Source organism: Podarcis erhardii (genome assembly GCF_964252035.2).
Source record: "Podarcis erhardii genome assembly, chromosome: 13".
Classification (NCBI taxonomy): Eukaryota; Metazoa; Chordata; class Lepidosauria; order Squamata; family Lacertidae; genus Podarcis; species Podarcis erhardii.
In genome coordinates this window covers 15086833-15107336 of record NC_138502.1, presented here as the reverse complement: position 1 = coordinate 15107336, position 20504 = coordinate 15086833, and the positions used below count along the sequence as shown (strand labels likewise).

Sequence of the window (20504 nt, the reverse complement as noted above, 5' to 3'; positions counted from 1 at the left end):
GGCTCTAGGCCAAGTCTTTGTCTGTTAAAGCACAGAGCCTCAAAAGTATGGTTAGACCCAGGGAATATAAAAGGGCTCGGACTGTGTACACACTGCTGTTTGCTTCCATGTGCTCCCACTGTTGGTTTGGGAACACAAATTGGCCACACAAACCATACATTTGAAGCACCGCAATGCCACTTCAAATAGTCTTGGCTTCCCCCAAAGAATTATGGGAGCTGCAGTTTGTCCTGGGTGCTGAGAGAAATATTAGGAGGCCCCCTATTCCCTGCACAGAGCTACAGTTCCCAGAGTTCCCTGGGAAGAAGGGTTGACTGTTAAACCAATTCTGGGAATTTTAGCATTATAAGGAAAATAGAGGTCTCCTAACAACTTTCAGCACCCAAAACAAACTACAGCTCCCAGAATTTGGGGGAAGCCATGACTGTTTACAGTGGCATTCAGATGTATGGTGTAGATGTGGGCGATGTTAGCCACAATCCATATCTATTCCCTGTCCTGAATTGAGCCTGTCGTTTCTTATGAAATGCTGAGTTTTGATGTGTTCATCCCCGAACCAGCTTCGATCCAAACTGAGAAAAGGATGGCCTAACTGCATTTTAAATCACTAATGCAGTCAGCCTCGGTTGAGACAGCTCTCCTCAAAACAAGTCACCCATTAGCTGATCTCTCTGCCGGGTTTTGCCTCAGAACAGCTTCGTTTTGTACTAGAGTCCAGATGGATCCACAATGAGTGACCTGGCCTGTCTGTATCTTCTCCCGCTGCCCCAGATCGCTTGCTGGACCTACATCCTTCTGACCCGTTCAGGGCTGCACCTGATCTGGGGAAAATTTCTGTCACATCTCTATCTCATCCGGAATGAAGTTTCAGGAATATAAACCCGACTTTGGGGGAAGATGCACATTGACATTTACAGCTGGGGAGCACTGAGAATGAGAGAGAAGCTTCAAAGCTGTCTGATGAACCAACAACAGAGAGTTCTTAAGCACACACACACAAAGCCACTGCTTCTTGAGTCTAGCTGCTCTTGAGAATAAATCCCCATATGACTAGGGAGCTTAAAACTCCCTCCCAAGCCGCCACAGGGCTCCGCAAATCAGCAAGCCAACCAACTCTGGAGTCTTTGTTGCTCCTTACAGCACCTTGGGGAAAGACCTATTTGCAAAAGAATAATAATGGTTCCTGTACAATGCTTTTGTCCTATAGCCCTTTCTGCCACAGGTTCTGTCTCTAGGTGGAGCTGGCAATTCCAGCTGTGCTCTGCATTAACACTTGCCCAACCCTTTCATTGGTAAATAAATGTGATTCTACGCAGAGCTTCCCGAGAGTCCGTGTTCTTCTAGCACTGTCTGCAGTTTAGGGTAGCTTTGTGCCATCCAAACCCCTGGTGGGCAATTGTTGTTTTTTATAATCTATGCTCCATATGAATCTTTTAACACGTTTGCATAAAATTCATACTGCTGGAAATGTTTCCTGGCACAGTTTGGGGCGAGCCCAACCCCCCAGCCGGCCGCAAGGTCCTGTGCTTTGATTAATCTTTTCTGGCTTCCCTCATGGCTGCTTGTCTATAATGGACTTCTCCAGAATGCCTCGCTATTCAGCATTCATCTCAATATGCTTGCACAAAGCTTATGCAGTGAAGCAGACCAGAAGCTGCCTCTCATTGAGCCAGGCCAGTTGGTCCATCAAGCTCAGGATTATCTGTACTGACCAGCAGTGATTCAGACAGGGATCTCTTCCAGTCCTACTGGGACATGTGAATCAGATGCTCTACCACTGAGCAGCCACTCCCAATTTCTAGACTTCATTGAGCATTTGTTCCGATTTGTTTACAGGGAGGTTACATGACAATGAGCACTCACCCTTGTTTGCTTGCGGGTTTTCTTTACACCTTTTCCACTTAATCCTTTGTTCATCCCATTTGTATTTCCACACTGCAAAAAATCCTTTTTTTAAAAGTAGATTTGTTGCAATAGGGTGCCAGAGAACTTTAAGCCACTCTTAACTGTTTCAGGAGGGCTCATGCTTTATTCATTTCTTATTTTATTCATTTATTAAATTTATATACAGTGGTACCTCGGGTTACATACGCTTCAGGTTACATACGCTTCAGGTTACGGACTCCGCTAACCCAGAAATAGTGCTTCAGGTTAAGAACTTTGCTTCAGGGTGAGAACATAAATCGTGCTCCGGCGGCGCGGCAGCAGCAGGAGGCCCCGTTAGCTAAAGTGGTGCTTCAGGTTAAGAACAGTTTCAGGTTAAGAACGGACCTCCGGAACGAATTAAGTACTTAACCCGAGGTACCACTGTACTGCCCTTCATCCAAAGGTCTCAGGGCGGGTTCACAGACTTCAGGTGTTTCTGTCCAGAGAAGCACGTATAAAAGGACAACTTACAGTTATCCACAATCTATCACTCTTTGTGTAATGGCTGCCCAAGAACATTGTGGTATTTGCCAAGTGAAGGAAGCCCAAGCCTGCAACTCTGAGCTCCTTGGAGGAAAGGTGAACTGTGCATGAAAAATAAAGAAATAAATGAATTGGGGAGAATCTAGGTGTTACAGACTCTGTTGTTCCTCAGACTACTTGTGCAGAAAGGCTAGTTCTCAGTACAATTTCCACACACAAGTTGTTCTCAATACAAGTATAAAAAAAACTTCCTCTTTATTATTTATAGAAAGCTTTATATTACCTGCCGATTCTCATCACTTTCCCTATAATCTGCCAGGAAAGCTGACCTACAGGAAATTAAATATGGGATCAGCAGAGCTGGTTTATTGAATCTTGGTTTTTGGCCCAGGAACTCGGGAAATGCTGATCATGTCTTCTTCCATTGCCAGGTAGTGAGTTTTCAAGAAGCCAAAGTAGACTCATAATGTATTCTCCAAAATGACTGACATTGTCTTTTCACAACAGTAGCCAACCCTGGTCTGCTTTGAGGGCAGGCCCAGGATTACCCAGCCATAACTTGAAGTTTAAGTCTTCTTACAGGTAATTTACATGGTTTCCCAAGAAATGCTAGTGTTGACTTCTATAAATCTGCATACGTTTGTACTGATATGTGTACAGTATAAAATAATGAAACAGAACCGAAATCGTTACAATCTTGCAAAAGTATTTGACTACTTCTGCAACTGGATTGCATCATATTGCATAATGTCCCCAGAAATAAATGAAAGAGCATCTTTTGTTCTAAACTACAAACACAAGCATAAAATGTTATGTAAATATATTTCAAATTGGTACACTTGTTTTATCCTTTTTACTATCGTGCTGTTTCTCTTTTCCGTTCCGCTTAAAAACTTAACAAATTTATTGCAAAAGAATAAGGTACTAAATAAGCCTTGTGTATTTTTATGGGTATGAAGAGTTCTTACAGCTTTACAAGGAACGAGTCTGTGGCTTTTAGAATATGCAGTAATAACCAATCTAATGTGGCTTTATGGAGACACTTTGCCTGTGTATGCACTAAGCCTAATGTAGCAGGGCAAGGCAGAATTAATCTGCAATGAGCTTTCGTTTTGGGACTGAAACCAATTTCTCAAGAAGCACTTTTCCAGGGGCAAAAAAAGAAAAGAAAAGGACACTAGATATAGATTGTGTGTGGACTACTGTATGTAGGGGAAAAAACCCTGGTCCTCCATCTCCATTGATTCTAGAATTAAAACGTGGGTACACGAGCTGTGTATGGTATCACATGAATATATTCTAAAATATCACAACTGTGTTGGCTGAATATATCTTTCAAATGCTGGCTGCCCCACAGCAATGAAAAACAGAAACAGCTGCCCAGGTGTAACACGTGTTTCAATTTGGTTGTAAAAGTGCATCTCCTTGTTTTGTGAGCTCAGAGGACAAATTCATAGACACACAATTTTTAATAACATACTTTTTTGGGGGGGGGAGAATTAATCATTCAATTTTTTTTCAGTAAAGAAAACTCATTATGTGATATATATTATGCTGTTTCAGACTTTTGTAGTTCAAGGAAAAATCGTCTGAGGCTCTTCTGCAGCCAGTACGGCACTGTTTTATGTCCCTGTGGAAAATAATCTCTCCAGGTTATAATTATACAACTCATTTAAAAAAACCAAACACCTCTTATTAAAAAGCAATGTTAAGCGAAGTGTTAAATTAGCAGTTTCACACTGAAGGTTCTCCCCCCCCCCCAATATGGTTACCTTAAAGTCAACAACAGATTATCCGGGGAGTTTTAAACCATCTCCCACTGGTTTCTGAATATAGCAAAACTTATGTCAGAGTCGTGTCCATTTATTCCTACACAAAAGAATAAAGGCACTCCAATCTGACACAGGTTTTCCTTGCTCAAGGGCAAGAGCTAAAGCATTCTCTGAAGCTCATTTTTGGAATGTTGTTCTGCACCTCCATATATATATTTACGCAGATGACCACTTAAATATCCTCTAGTCATCCACTCTTAAGTAAAATGCATAGTGGTTTTTTATGCTTGGTCATTTATTCCACTCTTTCTACAAATGACACCATCCCACCACCACCAAATATCTCAGCCCATCCTCTCCAACCACTAGGCAATATTTCCTTCCTAGAAGCCTTCATATCTGTCTCCCAGCCCCTTCATGACACAGAAATCAGATCCCACATTTCTCCCGGTGAAGAAGAGTTCAGAGATCACGGTTGCTTACACACCACACATTTAAAGCATATTCCCCCTCAAAGAAGATTCCTGGGAGCTATAGTTTGCTAAGGGTGCTGGGAACTGTAGGAGTAAACTACAGTTCCCATGATTCTTGGGTGGTGGGGATGTGCTTTAAATATACAGCACAGATGCAGCCTGCGGCCATTATTACTCTTTCTATCATACCATTCACCACTTCCGGATAAGCCAAGCGTCCCTGTTTCCATCTGATTTTGCCTTCCATTTAAGAAAGGTATTGGGTTCTTATTAATCACTGATCTCTTGTGGTGCAGCTAGCTTCTTGCAGCCAAATGTCTCCACCTGAAGGCTAAGCTGCACATTGCAACCAGGTATTAACTTTTAATTGTTGTCAGGACCCTCCCCGAAGGAGAGAGGGATTCTAGAGGTCTCCTTCAAGGCATAAACTCACGGGGCGACTGCAAAAAAGCGAGCAATCAGGTTCAACTTAAAAAACAAACAAACCCGAAGGATAGCCAGGCTTCCCCATGACACAGAAAACCAATCTCTCCCATTTCAAGCATCTTCCATGCACAATGGGAATACAGGCTAAATTTGAAGAGGTGAGTGACATTCGTATCTAAGTACAGTAGCAATCTTTCCCACCTCACACTTTTTATTTCTGCCTTCCTGAGCGGTGGAAGATTGCTAATGGCCCTTCTCCCTTAGCAGTCATGGAATCATAGAATCGTTGATTTAGAAGGGACCCTAAGGATCATCTAGTCCCACCCCCTGCAGTGCAGGAATATGCAGCTGTCCTGTACGGGGATTGAACCTGCAACCTTGGTTTTTATCAGCGCCACACACTAACCAACTGAGCTATCCAGGTGGTTCAGTTTTTGGAGCCCAACCTGTTGAGCTGTGCCAATTCCCGTGCAGTTTACCCAAACCCACATGGCAGTACCCAGATTGGAGGGTCCTCCTTCCCCACATCACCCCCCCCCCGCTCTGATTCTACAGTATTTTAAATGGGGACTATTTTCCCTTTAAAAAAATTGTCGCCATGGGTTAGCCTTGCTCCTCTCACTGGTGAGCTTGAGATTTCTCTTTTGAGGTTGTCTCGTGTAGGCTATTTAGACTCCAGAGTGTAGGCTGTTTGTTTATTTTTATGCTACCAAACTGTTTTCTCCCTCATCCCACATCTTAATCAAGTGTCTTAATTTGGAAATGAGGGTTTAACTGGATGCTGTTGCCTTCAGCTCCATCCTCCGCGTCTCAGCCTTTTAGATATTTGAAGATGCCTATCATACCTCCTGTCTCTCCATGTTTTCTTGAAAATGAAATAAATACAAATGCAATGGGTCTTATTCCCAGGTAAGTGTGGATACTGGAAAGCAGCTGTCCGGAAGTTTTGGATACCGTGGTACCTCGGGTTAAGAACTTAATCCATTCTGGAGGTCCGTTCTTAACCTGAAGCTGTTCTTAACCTGAAGCACTACTTTAGCTAATGAGGCCTCCCGCTGCCGCCGCGCGATTTCTGTTCTCATCTTGAAGCAAAGTTCTTAACCTGAGGTACTATTTCTGGGTTAGCGGAGTCTGTAACCTGAAGCGTATGTAACCTGAAGCGTATGTAAGCTGAGGTACCACTGTACTGTAAAGCAGCCTTTCAGAAGTTTTGGAGTATAACACTGGAGGGTGGAGTGGGTCACAGCATTAACATCCCAATAGATCTTGCTTTCCCATTAGGTTTCCAGGGGAACTCCAAGTGCACCACAGAGTGAGTTGTGCCTCTGTGTACCCAGCTTCCAGCATCAGCCCAACACACTCTCTTACAGCCCTCCACCCAGCCTATTGTTCTTCCTCCTTGGATAACAAGGTACTCAGCCAGGTGGGGTAGGAAAAGACCCACTCCTTTGCCTATTTGAATTTGTAAATCACAGTACATTCGTACCTTGGAAGTCGAACAGAATCCATTCTCGAAGTCCGTTCGACTTCCAAAGCGTGGCTTCTGATTGGCTGCAAGAAACTCCTGCAGCCAAGCGGAAGCTGTGCCAGATGTTCGAAAATCATTTGAAAACCAGAACACTCACTTCTGGGTTTTGATCGTTTGGGAGCCAATTTCTTTGGGACATCTTTCCAAAGGGAAATCTTGAAATTATGTGAGAGCTTTTTATGGTGGTGCTCAACATGGGTGTTAAGTTGTGGGTGAACATATCAGACGACACAGCGATTCTTCAAACAGCTCTTGTTTATTCACAGGCCAGAACAGAACTGACTGAAGAGTTCAGCCAGCCTGCTTATATAGCGCTCCACTACAATGCAACAGTAACCATTTTCTGTAACTATCCAATCACTGAACATCACTTTCAATCCCTTATTTGCATATGTGGACCTGAGTGAAAACTATCTACAGTATCCCCCTGCTGGCCCAGGATGAGAACTTCAGTACATAACAATGGGCCTTTCCCCTTTCATGCTTTTAGTTACTTTTTTAAAATAAAAAAAATCAAGATCTCTGTGGCATCATCCCACAATGCACCTGCCTTTTGGGTTTGTAGTTCGTCCTTGCCTGGACTGGGTGTGTGCAGATCTGTAGTGAGCTGGTGTGGAAGAGTGGTCCTTGAGGCTGGAGGTTTGCCTCGATCACTGTTGTAACATGTTATATTTTTCAGCTCAGTTCAATAAGTTTACTGTGCTAGCCGAAGGCCATGACAAAACAAACACAGTCAACAAAAATATAGAACAAACCCTCTGTTTAAACTAACAGAACCATGCAATGTAAGCGAGGCTATAAATGGGGAGCCCCAATGACTATATACAGTGTATTTCAAATTATACCTCCAAATCTCCCTTACAATTTACTACTATTTGGCCAATTCTTTCTTGCCACCAGCATGAAATAGGCCACTTTATGAGTCACTGAGGCGTTCAAGTCACTCAGCAGCTGCAGAACCCTCTCTGCCAAGGAGAGATTGCTTTCTGTAACAAACCAGGGATTTAGAAGGTGTCTCCTAGGTTCTGTGTAAAATGGGCAATGTAACACATAATGAAGAATGTCTTCTATTTGCGGTTGCCTGCATATACAGAGTCTATCTGTGTATGAAATCTTGTTATAAGGCCCATCCAGCACAGCTGAGGGCATTGCTTGGAAATGCACCTCAATAAAGGAAAATCTTAACGGAACAAGCAAGAAATGGATCTAAAATGCTCTGTTTTTAAGAGTGGAAACCACAGAGAACTTTTGGAAGATTTAGCCACTTGTCCCTTCTGGATTCTGTCCAGTAAAGCCCATCTTCAAAATCTCAATAATAATCTGAATAATAATACAGGCAATGTTGAATGTTTGATTTCCACCAATAACTGTTCCCCAGTTCCATAAAGCACATGGCAGAAAATCACTCGAAGGGTAAGGTAGTAATCTTTCCAGATAGTTGAATCGAGAGCAGTCTACTCTTTTCTTGACCGTTGTCCATCCGACTTCTGTACATAGAAGTGCTCCTGATGTTTCATTGGGTAAGGAGAATAGTCTCCTAAGAAATTTATTTTGAACAATTTCTAACCCTCACCTCAAATTTCAGCTCCACACAATATTTGCGGGATTACTTTACTACCATTTTACTGCCCTTTGGATTTCACTGCCTCAATATGCCACTTCCAAGACAAGGATTCACTAAAAAAGACTCCAAGATATCTGAAGTAGGGTTGTCACATTTCAAAAGTTTTTGGTTTTTTTTTTAGTTTTGCCAAAAGTTGTTGAGATTTTTTAAAACTAGTTTTTGAGCTATTTCTTTTTAAATTAGTCAAAATCTACACTACCGACATGGCCTGTCATAAGTCTGGATTTTCTCGGACATTTCAGCGATTTCCGCCCAGACAGAGTTTACTGGCTATGTCTGGAAAATTCTTGACATATGGCAACCCTGTCTGAAGGAGCAAGAATGCTCTAATTCATGTTGACCCAAACTCCATCTATATCTAGGGCTGTGTTTTCCAAAGACCATCAGCTCAGTCTTGGAATAGTTTACGGAGAGGCTTCCTTGTTTATAATATGAACTAAAAACCACCAATAGATTTTTAAGTCCCAAGTGGGAGACAGAAAGGAGCACTGTGTCATCTGCATACATCTAATTGCCAGAGAACATGGACTAGGTGAAGGACTGCATCATTAATATAAAGATTAAAAAGCATAGGGGCCAAAATACACCTCTGTTTCACTCCTTCGGTCGATTTAAAGGCCTCAGGCAAGCCAGCATTAAAACCAACTCTGACCCTCATTTCTGTGCCACAGTACAGTCTCAAATGAGTAGGAGAAGCCTGTGGTCAATGTTAGCATCGAGAAGTTTCTCTCTCTCCCCCCCCCCCATCTGCTGTGATTAACAGACTCAAAAGCAGCAGAGAGATCAATAAAGGCTGCAAAACGATTGTTTTTACTGTTTTTGGTGTATTTTCTAATGATGTGATTCAACATAAAACACTGGTTGTTGTTACTGGATCCCTCTCTGAAGCCCGCTTACCCTTCTCACAATATATAATTTGTGTGGAGCCTGTCTAATAACTTATTAAATAGATATTGAGCATAAAGCTTGGAAAGGAATATCTAAATAAAAGGCCAACAGGGCAATAGGTTTTGAGGGACGGCTCTGTGTGCTATTTTTATAGAAAAAGAGGTGCTAGAACCCAACATGAACGCCTCCCTCATTCTCTCAGAATGGCAATGGCACCCACCTGAGAGGTGCTGGAATTGAGTTCCGGCTGAAAAAAAGCCCTGGTTCGAGTCATAATGGACAAGCTTGGCTGAAGGCATCACCCCAAAATGGTGTATGCATGTGTGAAGGGTAATAAAGACAGAAGTTGCCTCCTCTTATTTCTTCCCGCCAAACATCCACACCTAGAGACTACAATATTACGGATGGGCATTAACCTTCCAATAGCAAAAACCGTTCCTAGGCCTTTATAGAAGAGGGTGAGTGTTCCCTCTTTGAAAGGATGCACTCTGAGATGTGAGCAGAGCCAGGGCTGGCCCTACCATTAGACACTGGGGGTACGTGGAGTCAGTGGCAGGAAAGTGTTGGAGGATGGAGCTATGGGGGCAGCTTGCCCGGCCTTGCCCTACCTAATCTAGCTTGTTGCCCTCAGGGACAGTTGAGGGGGTTGCTTTACAAAGGCCACATTCCCAAGATAAGTATAAAACACTGCCGCCATCTTGCACCGCCAGGGTTTGCCCCAAAGAATTATGGGAACTGTAGTTTGTTAAAGGTGCTGAGAGTGGCTAGGAGACCTCTACTGCCCTCCCAGAACTACAGTTCCCAGAGTTCCCAATGAATGTGAGAAGGCGACCAAAGCAAGATTCAGTTGCCCGGCTAGTCAGCCTCAGGGGTGGGAATGGCTCATCATGCCTCAGGCTGTGAGACGTCTTAAGCCAGCCCTGGCGGAGCAGAAACTGGTGCAAATAAGCATCTGCACTTGCTGTTTCCCACCCCTGGACTTGAGCCTTTGTCTAAAACCATTTCCCTTTTTCTGTTGGGGTTGAGAGAGCAATGCCCACTCCTGGCAGTAGGGCTCATGGGCATTTAGTATCTGTGCCCTACCTTTTCTCTAGGGAAGCAGAAATGGCTCCCTCTTTTTTGGATCCCCAACAACCTTGTGAGGTAGGCTAGGTTGAGAGGAAGTGGCTGACTTTAACAGCTGGGTAGAGATGCGAACCTGGATCTCACTAGACCTCATCTGATATTCTGACCACTGTGCCCACAGTGGCTCTTTGAACTCCAAGACAAGTAGAAGTCCAAGAAGTAAAACCTGGAGGGTTCTCTCTCTCTCTCTCTCTCTCTCTCTCTCTCTCTCTCTCTCTCCCTCCCTCTCTCTCTCAGCAGCAGCATTCAGAGACAGTGAGAAATTTTCCAGCTGAATTTCTGTTTGCCATAAATTTGTTAAATGCCCAAGAGCCCTGCCAGGAAGCAGCAGTTGGGACTATCATTCTTCTCTGTTCACCCAACAGTTCCATTTTCTTCCTTCAACTCTCCCTCTTTAATACCCCTTCTTTTGCAAAGGTTTTCTCAGTCTGCCCAGCTTACCTAATGTGCAAATAATTTCTTGAGCTATTATGATATACACCTTGGGGTGGGAGAAGCATTGCTTTGGGTCCAGCAAATTATGTGGGAGCTATGCAGCCATGGGGTTAGGTCATTCCCTTGTATGGGAGATTACAGAGAGGGCCAATAGAAGCCAAAGTATTACCATATTAAAACTTGGGCTTGTTTACAGCTGAATCCAGGTGCAATTTTAAAAGGGCAAGGCGACCTTGAATCCTGCACTTCCAGTCAACAGTCAGATCTTCAAGGTCTCGTTTTCGCCAGCAGCTGAATGAGACGATAAGAATTCTGAGGCTGCAGGACCACTTCAGACTAAACACGGGAAATCACATTTTGTTCATGCTCTTCTGAATTTAATATAAACAAAGCCTCCCTTTAACAAGAAAACAGGCTTGAGAAAGAGAGGGCTGTTTCTCACTCGTGCGAGATAGTTTGTTCTTTAAATAATAAAAAAAAGAGTTTTGGGTAGTTCTCATGGAACATTCCAAAATTGCCTTCTCGGCTGCAGCGGTACAATCCACTCTACGACCTCAGGATTTCACCAACACATTATCCTACCTGTATGTAAGCAGGCCAGGCTGCAGATGACATTTGTGGCCTGTACAAATTTGCTCTTTCCTGACAATTCTCCCGTCCCCCTGCCATCACATATTCACTTCCCTATATTTTTACCAGATATATCATCATCACCATCACCATTTATACAGCATCAGAGTGTTCCAAGCACCTCTCAGTATTCCATACAACAACCCTCTAAAGCCAACCAATAAATAATTCTGCTCATATAGGGTTGTTATAAGAGTTGCCAGGGTTATGTGTGTGTGATGTGCTTTGAATATTTTGGTGCTAGATCCGTATTAATGATGGTTATTCTAATAATAATAACAATCACCATCATCAAAACAAAAAAATTCCTTCCAGTAGCACCTTAAAGACCAACTAAGTTAGTTCTAGGTATGAGCTTTCGTGTGCATGCACACTTCTTCAGATACACACGAAAGCTCATACCTAGAACTAACTTAGTTGGTCTTTAAGGTGCTACTGGAAGGAATTTTTTTGTTTTGACTATGGCAGACCAACACGGCTACCTATCTGTAATCACCATCATTTTAGGGAAGTGAATATTAGTCCTTAATTGTTATGATGGCATCCATCTGTCTCGAGAGATAATGGAGTGCGCCTCTGGGGGGGTGTTAGCAGCACTAAAGTGACTCCCCTCTGGGGCGCAATGCTGGCCAGTTTGTAGGGAGGTCCTGGGCTGCTCAGACAACAAGACACGCCCCCTCGGTCTGGCTGATGTGGTCCAAAGGAAAGCAGAGCAATACATTTGGCACCAGCTTGGCTGCAGGAGTTACCAGAAGGAGGCATACAAGATTTCATCCAACTATTTTAGGGACTCCACTCTGGATTTGTGTAGAGCTTGCTCTAAAACAGAACCTCAGACCTCTGTCTAAGTCACAGTGACGATGTCACACCGCCGTGATGATGTCATGTTCAAGACCGACAACAAATAAAGAGATCCACAATCCCTTTTTTCAAATTTGCTTTTTTATTGCTCGATGCCGATCGACAGCAGTGCTGCGCTAGCTGTTTGACAGGAGAGGAAGCTCTGAAAACACAGGGGAGGACTGAAGTAGGCGTTGGTTCAACAGTGTTAACAAAAGAGGTGACAGAAAATGTGCTGGAAAATTATTTGCCTCACGAATAATCAGTCGGTAAGGGGAAAGAAAACCCTGAGCTGTCCCTGTTCCCTGCCCCATTGATCAGCTGGTCTCTCCCTGCCGTGCTCCCTCACTTTCCACAAGAGGGGCAGTCACTGGGGTAGTAGTCCCAGTGGAAACCGATGGCATCAATGACTGAACCAGAGCTGCCGCTGAAGTAACGCAGGACGGTGTTTGGGAAGAGGGGAGCTGCGTTGAAGCTGGTGCCTGTGTCCTTCCCAAAAGGGAAATAGCGCCCCTTGTCGGTGACGAACACAAGTTTGCGGACGTAGCTTTTGTATTTCCCGGAGACTTGGATAATGGACTCGCCGGGGTGCAGGAAGATTTCCTCCAGGTCGCCAGAAGAACCCCCCACGTAGTTGCTCCATTCCTTGCCGTAACGGACCTGGAGACTGGAATAAGGTAAAAGTTCTTAGGTCATCTTCTTTCTTCCCTGATAGGCCAACAGCCCAGTGCAGAGTTAGCCACACTTATGCCCCTTAAAACAGAAGGTCTCCATGGTGCCTAAGTCTGCTCTTGATTCCTGTACACCCCTTTCCATCCCAAAGGATCTAGAAGTTCTCTACAGGCTTTCCATGTTATCATTTCGTTTGGCACAACAAATTCAAATTCGTTACTCATTTGCCTTGCACAATTCACATAATTGAGCTGCCGATTGCAAGGACACCCCCTATTCCCTCCCCCAAATATTCCTAATTTGTTGCTGAGAAATGTGGCCCTTGATTCAGGAAACACTTGGTCATGTTGTGCGGATGCATAATGATCGTCTTCCAAAGCAACTACTCTATTCTGAACTTAAAAATGGAAAGCATTATGCTGGTGGTCAACAAAAGAGGTTTAAAGACTGTCTCAAGGCAAATTTTAAAAAATGTAGTATAAACACTGACAACTGGGAAACACTGGCGTGTGAGTGCTCCAGTTGGAGAACAGCCTTTACCAAAGGTGTCATGGGCTTTGAAGACACTCGAACTCAGGACGCAAGGGAGAAACGTGCTAAGAGGAAGGCACGCTTGGCAAATCCACACAGTGATCAACTCCAGAACTGGCCTCCACAGTCACTTATGGACTCATTGTTAAAACTGTGTTTATGGAAGACAATCTTACTCAGCTATGAGTCATCGCCAAAGAAGAAGAAAGAAGAAAAAGAAAGATAAGTTGTAATAACTTTTCCAACTCCTCTCCAACTATCAAGCTCTCCAAAGCAGAACATGTTCTCTGGCTAGTTTTATGCAACAAGGCATCAAGCATGTGACAGAAATAGAAGAATTTAGGTTGAAAGCTCTTTGGGGCAGGGTCCTGCATTTGATAACACTGTAGAAAACAAACTAGGGATAGAAAGTTTGAGTAGCCAATTTCAGACAAGAGCGACCCCAGTATTAGAATCTGGTTCAGAGCTCTGCACTGGACTCTTGGACCTCAAGTGTTCAATATAAGGAAAGCGGGTTCTCCATTTTCATTTCGCCATGGAGCCTTTGACTGCTCTGAAATGGTTTTGCTGCTGGCATCAAACTGGCAAACAAGCATATTCAGACATGAGGCTTAAAGTCACTTTCACAATTGAGGGTTAAGGTATGCACACATTAAAATGGCTAGAAACACAGCAAGACTGTTTCACTCTACACACAAACAAACATATCTTCAGTGCTCTCTGTCCTACGAAATGAACAGAGGGCACTTCCAGACTGCTGCTATTTTGCAGGCAACATTCAGCGGCATGCTGGAAAACTAAAGTCGATTTTGTTTTATTTTTCAATTTCTTATTAGGCTTCTATCCTGCCCTTCCTCTCAAGAGATGCCACAGAACCATAGCATTGTAGAGTTGGAAGGGACCCCGAGGGTCATCTAGTCCAACCCCCCCCAACGCCCAGGAGCGCAACAAACCCGCTCCCCCTCCCCCCAAAAATCCTGGACTGCTTGCAGTAAGGTAAAGGGATGGGGAAATGTACTGGAAAGTATATGATAAGAATTGCTTGATTGTCTAATCTCCCTGCAAGCAATCAGAATGAATGCTCATCTAACCTCCCTGCAAATTTTATTGAGGTCTTGGATACACAGGATGTGTGGAAGTGAAAGGACTTTCCGAAGACTGCCCTAAATTTCCTCACAAAGAAAGGGGTTACCTTATTTTAAGGTCAATCCGTCCACGGCCTGGTCCCAGATCCCCAGCAGCCTCCAAACACTTACCCCACGATGTACCACCGGTTCGTCCGGATCCTAATGGCAGTTATGGGCCCATCCAGCTGGTTCCCAGAATGGGAGAAGCGTTTCCCGCCACCTCCGCCGTACTCGCCAGAATAGGAAGAAGAACGTGGCTGAGCTGGAATAAGACCCAAAGCAACACAGAGCAGATGAGCAGATGGCACAGTAGCCCTAGTCCTGCACTTGGCCAGCACCACGGCCTGGGGGACAGTGACACCTCCCTCCCCGCCCCGTCCGGCCCCCGTTGGGATTTACCTGTGTTGATGGTGATGCCGCAACAGAGCAATGCAAGGAGCGTGAACCAAAACATCCTAGAAAAGAGAGTGTTGAGGTTTTTTAAAAAATCAGCGCGTTGATTTCAGTACTTTTCCATGTTTATTCTATCCTCCCTGCCCTCCCACATCCGTTTCAAAGTGTCATACACATCCTGGTCCCATTCCTCTAATTTTATCCTTCACAACCACCCTGTGAGGTAGGAGAGGGTGGGAGTAGGTGAATTGGCCCAGGTCACCCACTGAATTTGAATGCTGAGAAGGGATTTGAAGACAGGCCTCTCCAGCCACTCACTTTGGATACAGGAAGCTGCCTTAGTCCATTGGTCCATCTAGCTCAGGTTTCTCAAAGAAGGACTTGGGACTCCAGCTGCTTTTGGACTACAGTTCCCATCATCCCTGTCCTGCTAGCTAGGGATGATGGGAGTTGTAGTCCAAAAACATCTAGAGACCTAAGTTTGGGGAATCTCTGATCTAGCTCATTACTGTCTATGCTGTCTGAATTGGCAGCAGCTTTCCAGCGTTTCAGGCAGAAGCCATTCCTACCCCTACCTGGAGATGTCAGGAATCGAACCCGCAACCTTCTCTGTGCAAAGCAGATGCTCTGAGTTGTGACCCATCCCTCAGTTATGAAATAGCAGGTGTTCCAAAGACGTCTGAGACACACCTGCCAGAGCACTGCTTCATTACACTATCAAACCAGATACCCAAGCCAGCTTTACATCCTTTTAAAAGGGAGTTCCTGTAATAGGATCGGAACAGCCGACTCCACGAAGGCTCTGTGCTACGTGGACTTTGCCATGATTTGTGCAAAGCTGAGCTTCCATTGGAAATCAAACCAAAGCATAATTTGAACCAAATTCACCAAGCATAGCCCTGTTCTCAGCCCTGTAAAAACGTAAAGAGGGCGTGCTTTTGAGCATGTGCAGAGTGACTTGCATTCGCCCTTGAATAACCGCAACCAGCTTGCAATGAGTGCTAACGGCTTTTGAATAAGAACCATATTAACATTGCTCAGTCCAGGCTGTGCATATGTTGACGTGGTTATGCCAGTGATCTGCTCTCTGCTCTCTTTATTAATACCTCTTAATTTGCAGCTTTTAAACCATTTTTCTGGAGCGCGGCCTCTGGAAAGTTGACCTGACTCAAATCCCATGCTGGCAACCTTAGTTCTGTGAACTAGTGGAGAGTCAGATGTTGGGAGACTCCAACTCCCAATCTATCTCACCACTGGTCATGCTTCAGTGATGACCAAACTTGGCCCGCCAGCTGTTTTGGGACTACAACTCCCATCATCCCTCGCTAACAGGACCAGTGGTCAGGGATGATGGGAATTGTAGTCCCAAAACAGCTGGAGAGCCAAGTTTGGCCATCACTGTGCTAGATGGAGTTCTTAAGAGTTTGGAGTCAAGTAACATCTGGAGGGCCACATACCAAACAGCTAGCCAGCCAGCTTAATCACAGAATTATAAGAGTTGGAATCATCTTTTTATGTTCTTATGTTCTTTGTATACTGTGTTAGTTTTATGATGTTAGCCGCCCTTAGCCCAGCTCCAGACGGGTACAAATAAAATTATTATTATTATTATTATTATCATCATCATCATCATCATCATCATCCTAGTCCAACCCGCTGCAATGCAAAAATATGAAGCTGTCCCTTACAGGGATCAAACCTGCAACCTTGGTATTATCAGCACCATGCTCTAACCAACTGAGCTATCCAGCAGTTCTTGAAAAAATCCAGGAGGTCTAAACCCCTTAAAGCAAACAGTCAACCCCAGGCAGCCCCCAAGACCCTATAGAAAGACCTTGTTCTCAAAGAAGGCCTCTTCAGAGCCTCCTGGAAAACAGGGTCCACTAGAAGAACCCCCTCCCCTTAAAAAAACCACACAAAAAAGAGGCTAAAATGAGCAGGTGGAGAGGCATGTTTTATGCCAGCTTCGGCTACTGCAAGGAAAAGTGGGATACAAATGCAATAAATAATTATTTGCGCGAAGGGTTGTGCTCAGCTTCTGACTTACGTTGCAGCCTGCGCAGTCCTTGGGTGGGCTGGGTGCTCTGTGCCTGAGCTCTGCAGAATTGGCCAAAGGGGAGCTTCAGGTTTTATACTGTCCGTGAAGTACGATATGGCGCCACCTTATCTTGGGAACCTGCCTGCTGGGCAAACACCATCCATCTATTATAAAACACTTCAATTGGCATTTTCCTGGGAGGGACCCAAACAAACGGGCCCTCCCTTTAATGGCCCACGGCAGCCACCTGCTGTGCTGGGGCCTAGCGTGGGATGAGAGGAATCCTGGAACCCCAAAGATGGAAGGGAAACAGCATTGTCCAACTCTGATGTATCCTGGCCACCTTTGGAAAATGGAGGGAACTTTGATCTCCCACCAAATCTTCACATTACTGCAGCTGTGTGGCCAGTGAAGATCTTCAGCACTTAAACAAAGAATATTTAAATGGCACAATCATTGGTTTTTATTTGAAATATCTGGTGCTTGAAAAACTGAAAAAAGGTGCTGATAGAACTCATGTGTTCAGTTCCTTCTTTTACACATGCCTTAATCCAAGGAGAAATGGCACAGGCAGGTAAAAAGATGGACACGTTGTGTTGACATCTTTGAAGATTTTATTTTTGTTCCTATTAATAAAGCAGCACCTTGGTTCTTGGCTGCCATCTGTTTCCCAGTCTTAAGACAACCCAATATATGAAACCAAGTCATACTATCAGGAAGTTAGGTCTTCCTCTTCATACGTATCAAGGAATTATATGCAAACAGCCTTGGATTCTGCTCATGGTTTCATTGAGAGGCTGTTTCCAATCAAGTGTGGGAAGTCAAAAAACACACTAAAAGAAGTTTCTCCAACAATGCTATGGAAGGTTCAAACCTGAAAGTGCCACAACAGAATGACTTCAGTGATTGTGGAATTTCCACCTGATTTCCAAGTCTGGATGCTCCATTGGTAATCTCCTGAGAGTGATCTAGTCTGGCTAAGCCCAGGGATTTAGCCTAGACTTAGAGCTGAACCCCATGGGGGGAGTGATTTGTCTGGGCGAGACTCTCAGGTTGCACCCTGACAGGAACAACTCTCTCATTCTCCCTCTCCGAGATTTTGGCTCTCCCGGAATAGACCTGTAAAACAGCAAACGCAGAGTCACCACAATTTCCAAATCCCTTCTAACCACAGAGCCCAGCAAGGAAAGACCTGCTATGGGGAGAGAAAGGTCTGCTTTGTCTCAGCTTCTGTCTGTGAATCTGGGCACCCCATAGGGGGAGGTGACAGCTGGGATGCTGCAAGGCCTGACCCTGCCTCTTCCTCCATGTAGTTCCCTTCAGGGAGCAGCACATCATTCTCTGAGGATGACTCCTCTACTACGGACATGGCATCAGCAAAGATGAGGATGGGGACAACCCGAGAACCAGTTGGCTCCACCTGCCATTGGCCCTGGGCCCTGCCTTTCACTGGCTCTGGGTCCACCTGCTGTTGGGTGGTGTAGCCTGGTGTAGTGGTTAGAATGAGAGACCGGGACCCGAGTTCAAATCCCTGCTCAGGCACGAAACTCACTGAATGAACTTGGGCCAGTCACTACCTCTCACACTATTGTTGTGAGGAAGATTAAAGAGATGTGTGTTGAAAGACAGAATCGTTGTGAGCCTAGAAGGGGAGGGTGGAGAGCTCCTGGGAGGAAGCCTGAGGTAAATTGCTAAAAAGCACGTGGGGTTCATTTTTATTTTTTAAAGAAAGTTAGCAGAGAGAAGGTTGGGTGAGAGCCTCGGCATGCTTGCTCTCTCTACTTGAAGGGAATGTTTTTTCTATAGTCAAAAGATTGGCATCCGTGCCATTTTAGAACACCCCCTTCTGCCCACCCTACTACTGACCAAAGGAGAAAATGAAAACCCAAAAATATTTGTGCTGTGTTTTCTTTCTGCTCCTGATCACATCCTTGCTCAGCCTCAAAGCTCTTAACAGGACTGCTCCTCGGCCTCTGGGTTGAAGATGGGCCTAGTGGCTTCATCGCAAAGCAGCAAAATGGTGGAGAAGGAAGGCAGAGGCAGCTGCGTGCCTGACAGCAATGAGGAACGAGGGACACGCTCCGTTCTGGGGCCGTGCCCTGATAATGCCCTTTGAGAATATTGCCAGAGACATCTGGAGAGTAGCAATTCAGGCAGACCTCGCCCAAGATGAGGTTGGGTGCCAGGCCTGGCCCATCCCAGGCATATGCTGTTCTGAGAAAACATGGGAATGTCCAGAGGGCGTTAGAGGACAAGGGCCTTCGGATGCCACCGCACCCTGTCCCCATGTCACAGACCATCTGTGTGAGTGTGCGTGGGAGGAAATGAGGAGATCCAGTTTGGGGCAAACACAACCTTTGCCACTGTTTTGGCAAGGAGGAAGAAGTGGCTTGTCCGATTCTGGTTCCCTGCCACAAACATGCAACACGCTTTAGCTGAATTCAGCACAGGTTTGATGCACGCACCCATTGCCAGCTTTACATATTCAGTGTTTCATTAGTATTTATTATTGTTGTTTATTAAATCTGTATACTGCCCTACACACATAGATCTCAGGGCAGTTAGCAACACAAAATCACAATAGTAAAAACACAAGATACGTAATAAAAATATAGGTGTCTGCTATCTGAAGAGTCGGGGTGTGTGAGTGAGGAAATGGGTACAAAATTAAGGAACCCAGTGCCCCTTGCAGTCTCCTAGTTTTGGATACAAGGCGGTCCCTTTCCACTCCCCACCTGTCCTAGGCCTTACTCCTCACGCCATGCCTCTTCCCAGGTATCAGGGCCACCTGAGGCATGGCCCAATTAGTGCAGCAGGAGATCCTTCATCTCAGGATCCTGGGTTCAAGCCCCACTTCAGGTGAACGGTTCCTGCCTTGCAGATGGTCGGACTAGATGATCCCACTCGGATCATCCAGTTTGGAGGGTCTCAGATCCCAGCCTTCAACTCTTGTTGAAAGCGGGGCGATTTAACACATGAAAACTCTAGTTATCCAATGAAACATTCCAGGCAATATCTCTAAGGAGGTTTTTTTCCCCCTCTGCGAATTTCAGGCCGAATTAAATGAAAAGGAAAAATTTGTCCAAACAGATTTTGGGAGCCCAGTTGATTCCATATACAGCACGGGGCTGATACGGCCAAGGTTGCAGGTTCGGTCCCCGGGCGGGCCAGCTGCATTGCAGGGGGTTGGACTAGAAGAATGATCCTAAAAAAATCTACAAGTCGCTGGAAAATGGCCATTGGCGCCTTCTCCTCCTAGGACCTGATCTCCAAATCCAGGCGGCCTCCATCTCTCCTTCCCCGACTCACTTCCTCTCCCTGCTGCCTTTTCCCTTCCTCTCCTCCATTCCCCGCCTGCCTGCCTGCCTCCCTCCTTCCCTCCCTGGGCGGCCAGGCTGCCTCTCTCCCCGCGGCCGGTAGATGGGGTCTGCCCGGCTCCCCTCTCCCTCTCCCTGCCGCCGCTGCCGCTGCCGCTGCTCCTCCTCTCGGGCTCCTCCGCGTCCCGCCGCCTGCCTTCCCCTTCCTTCCTTCCTGCCAGGCTGCTGCCTCCTTCCTTCCTTCCTTCCTTCCTTGCTCCCTCCTTCCCTCCCTCC

General features: G+C 45.3%; 1 protein-coding gene across 1 annotated transcript; it reads right to left on the bottom strand.

The window, feature by feature from the left end:
- Window positions 1–12234: 12234 nt before the first annotated feature.
- On the bottom strand, window positions 12235–17441 carry ZG16 (zymogen granule protein 16). Its single transcript, XM_081836445.1, has 4 exons — window positions 16921–17441; window positions 14880–14935; window positions 14610–14742; window positions 12235–12817 (listed from the first exon to the last, which is right to left on the bottom strand). The coding sequence occupies exons 2-4, from the start codon at window positions 14932–14934 to the stop codon at window positions 12496–12498; spliced, it is 510 nt and encodes a 169-aa protein (XP_081692571.1). The 5' UTR covers window position 14935; window positions 16921–17441; the 3' UTR covers window positions 12235–12495.
- Between the last annotated feature and the right edge of the window lie 3063 nt (window positions 17442–20504).

What these genes read in the sequence shown, in the direction of transcription:
- ZG16 (XM_081836445.1), bottom strand. Translation starts at nt 14,934, where the DNA reads ATGTTTTGGTTCACGCTCCTTGCATTGCTCTGTTGCGGCATCACCATC. An exon ending in CGGCATCACCATCAACACAG is followed by an intron (nt 14,743 to 14,879) that starts GTAAATCCCAAC and finishes GTCTTATTCCAG; the next exon opens with CTCAGCCACGTTCTTCTTCC. An exon ending in AACCGGTGGTACATCGTGGG is followed by an intron (nt 12,818 to 14,609) that starts GTAAGTGTTTGG and finishes ACCTTATTCCAG; the next exon opens with TCTCCAGGTCCGTTACGGCA.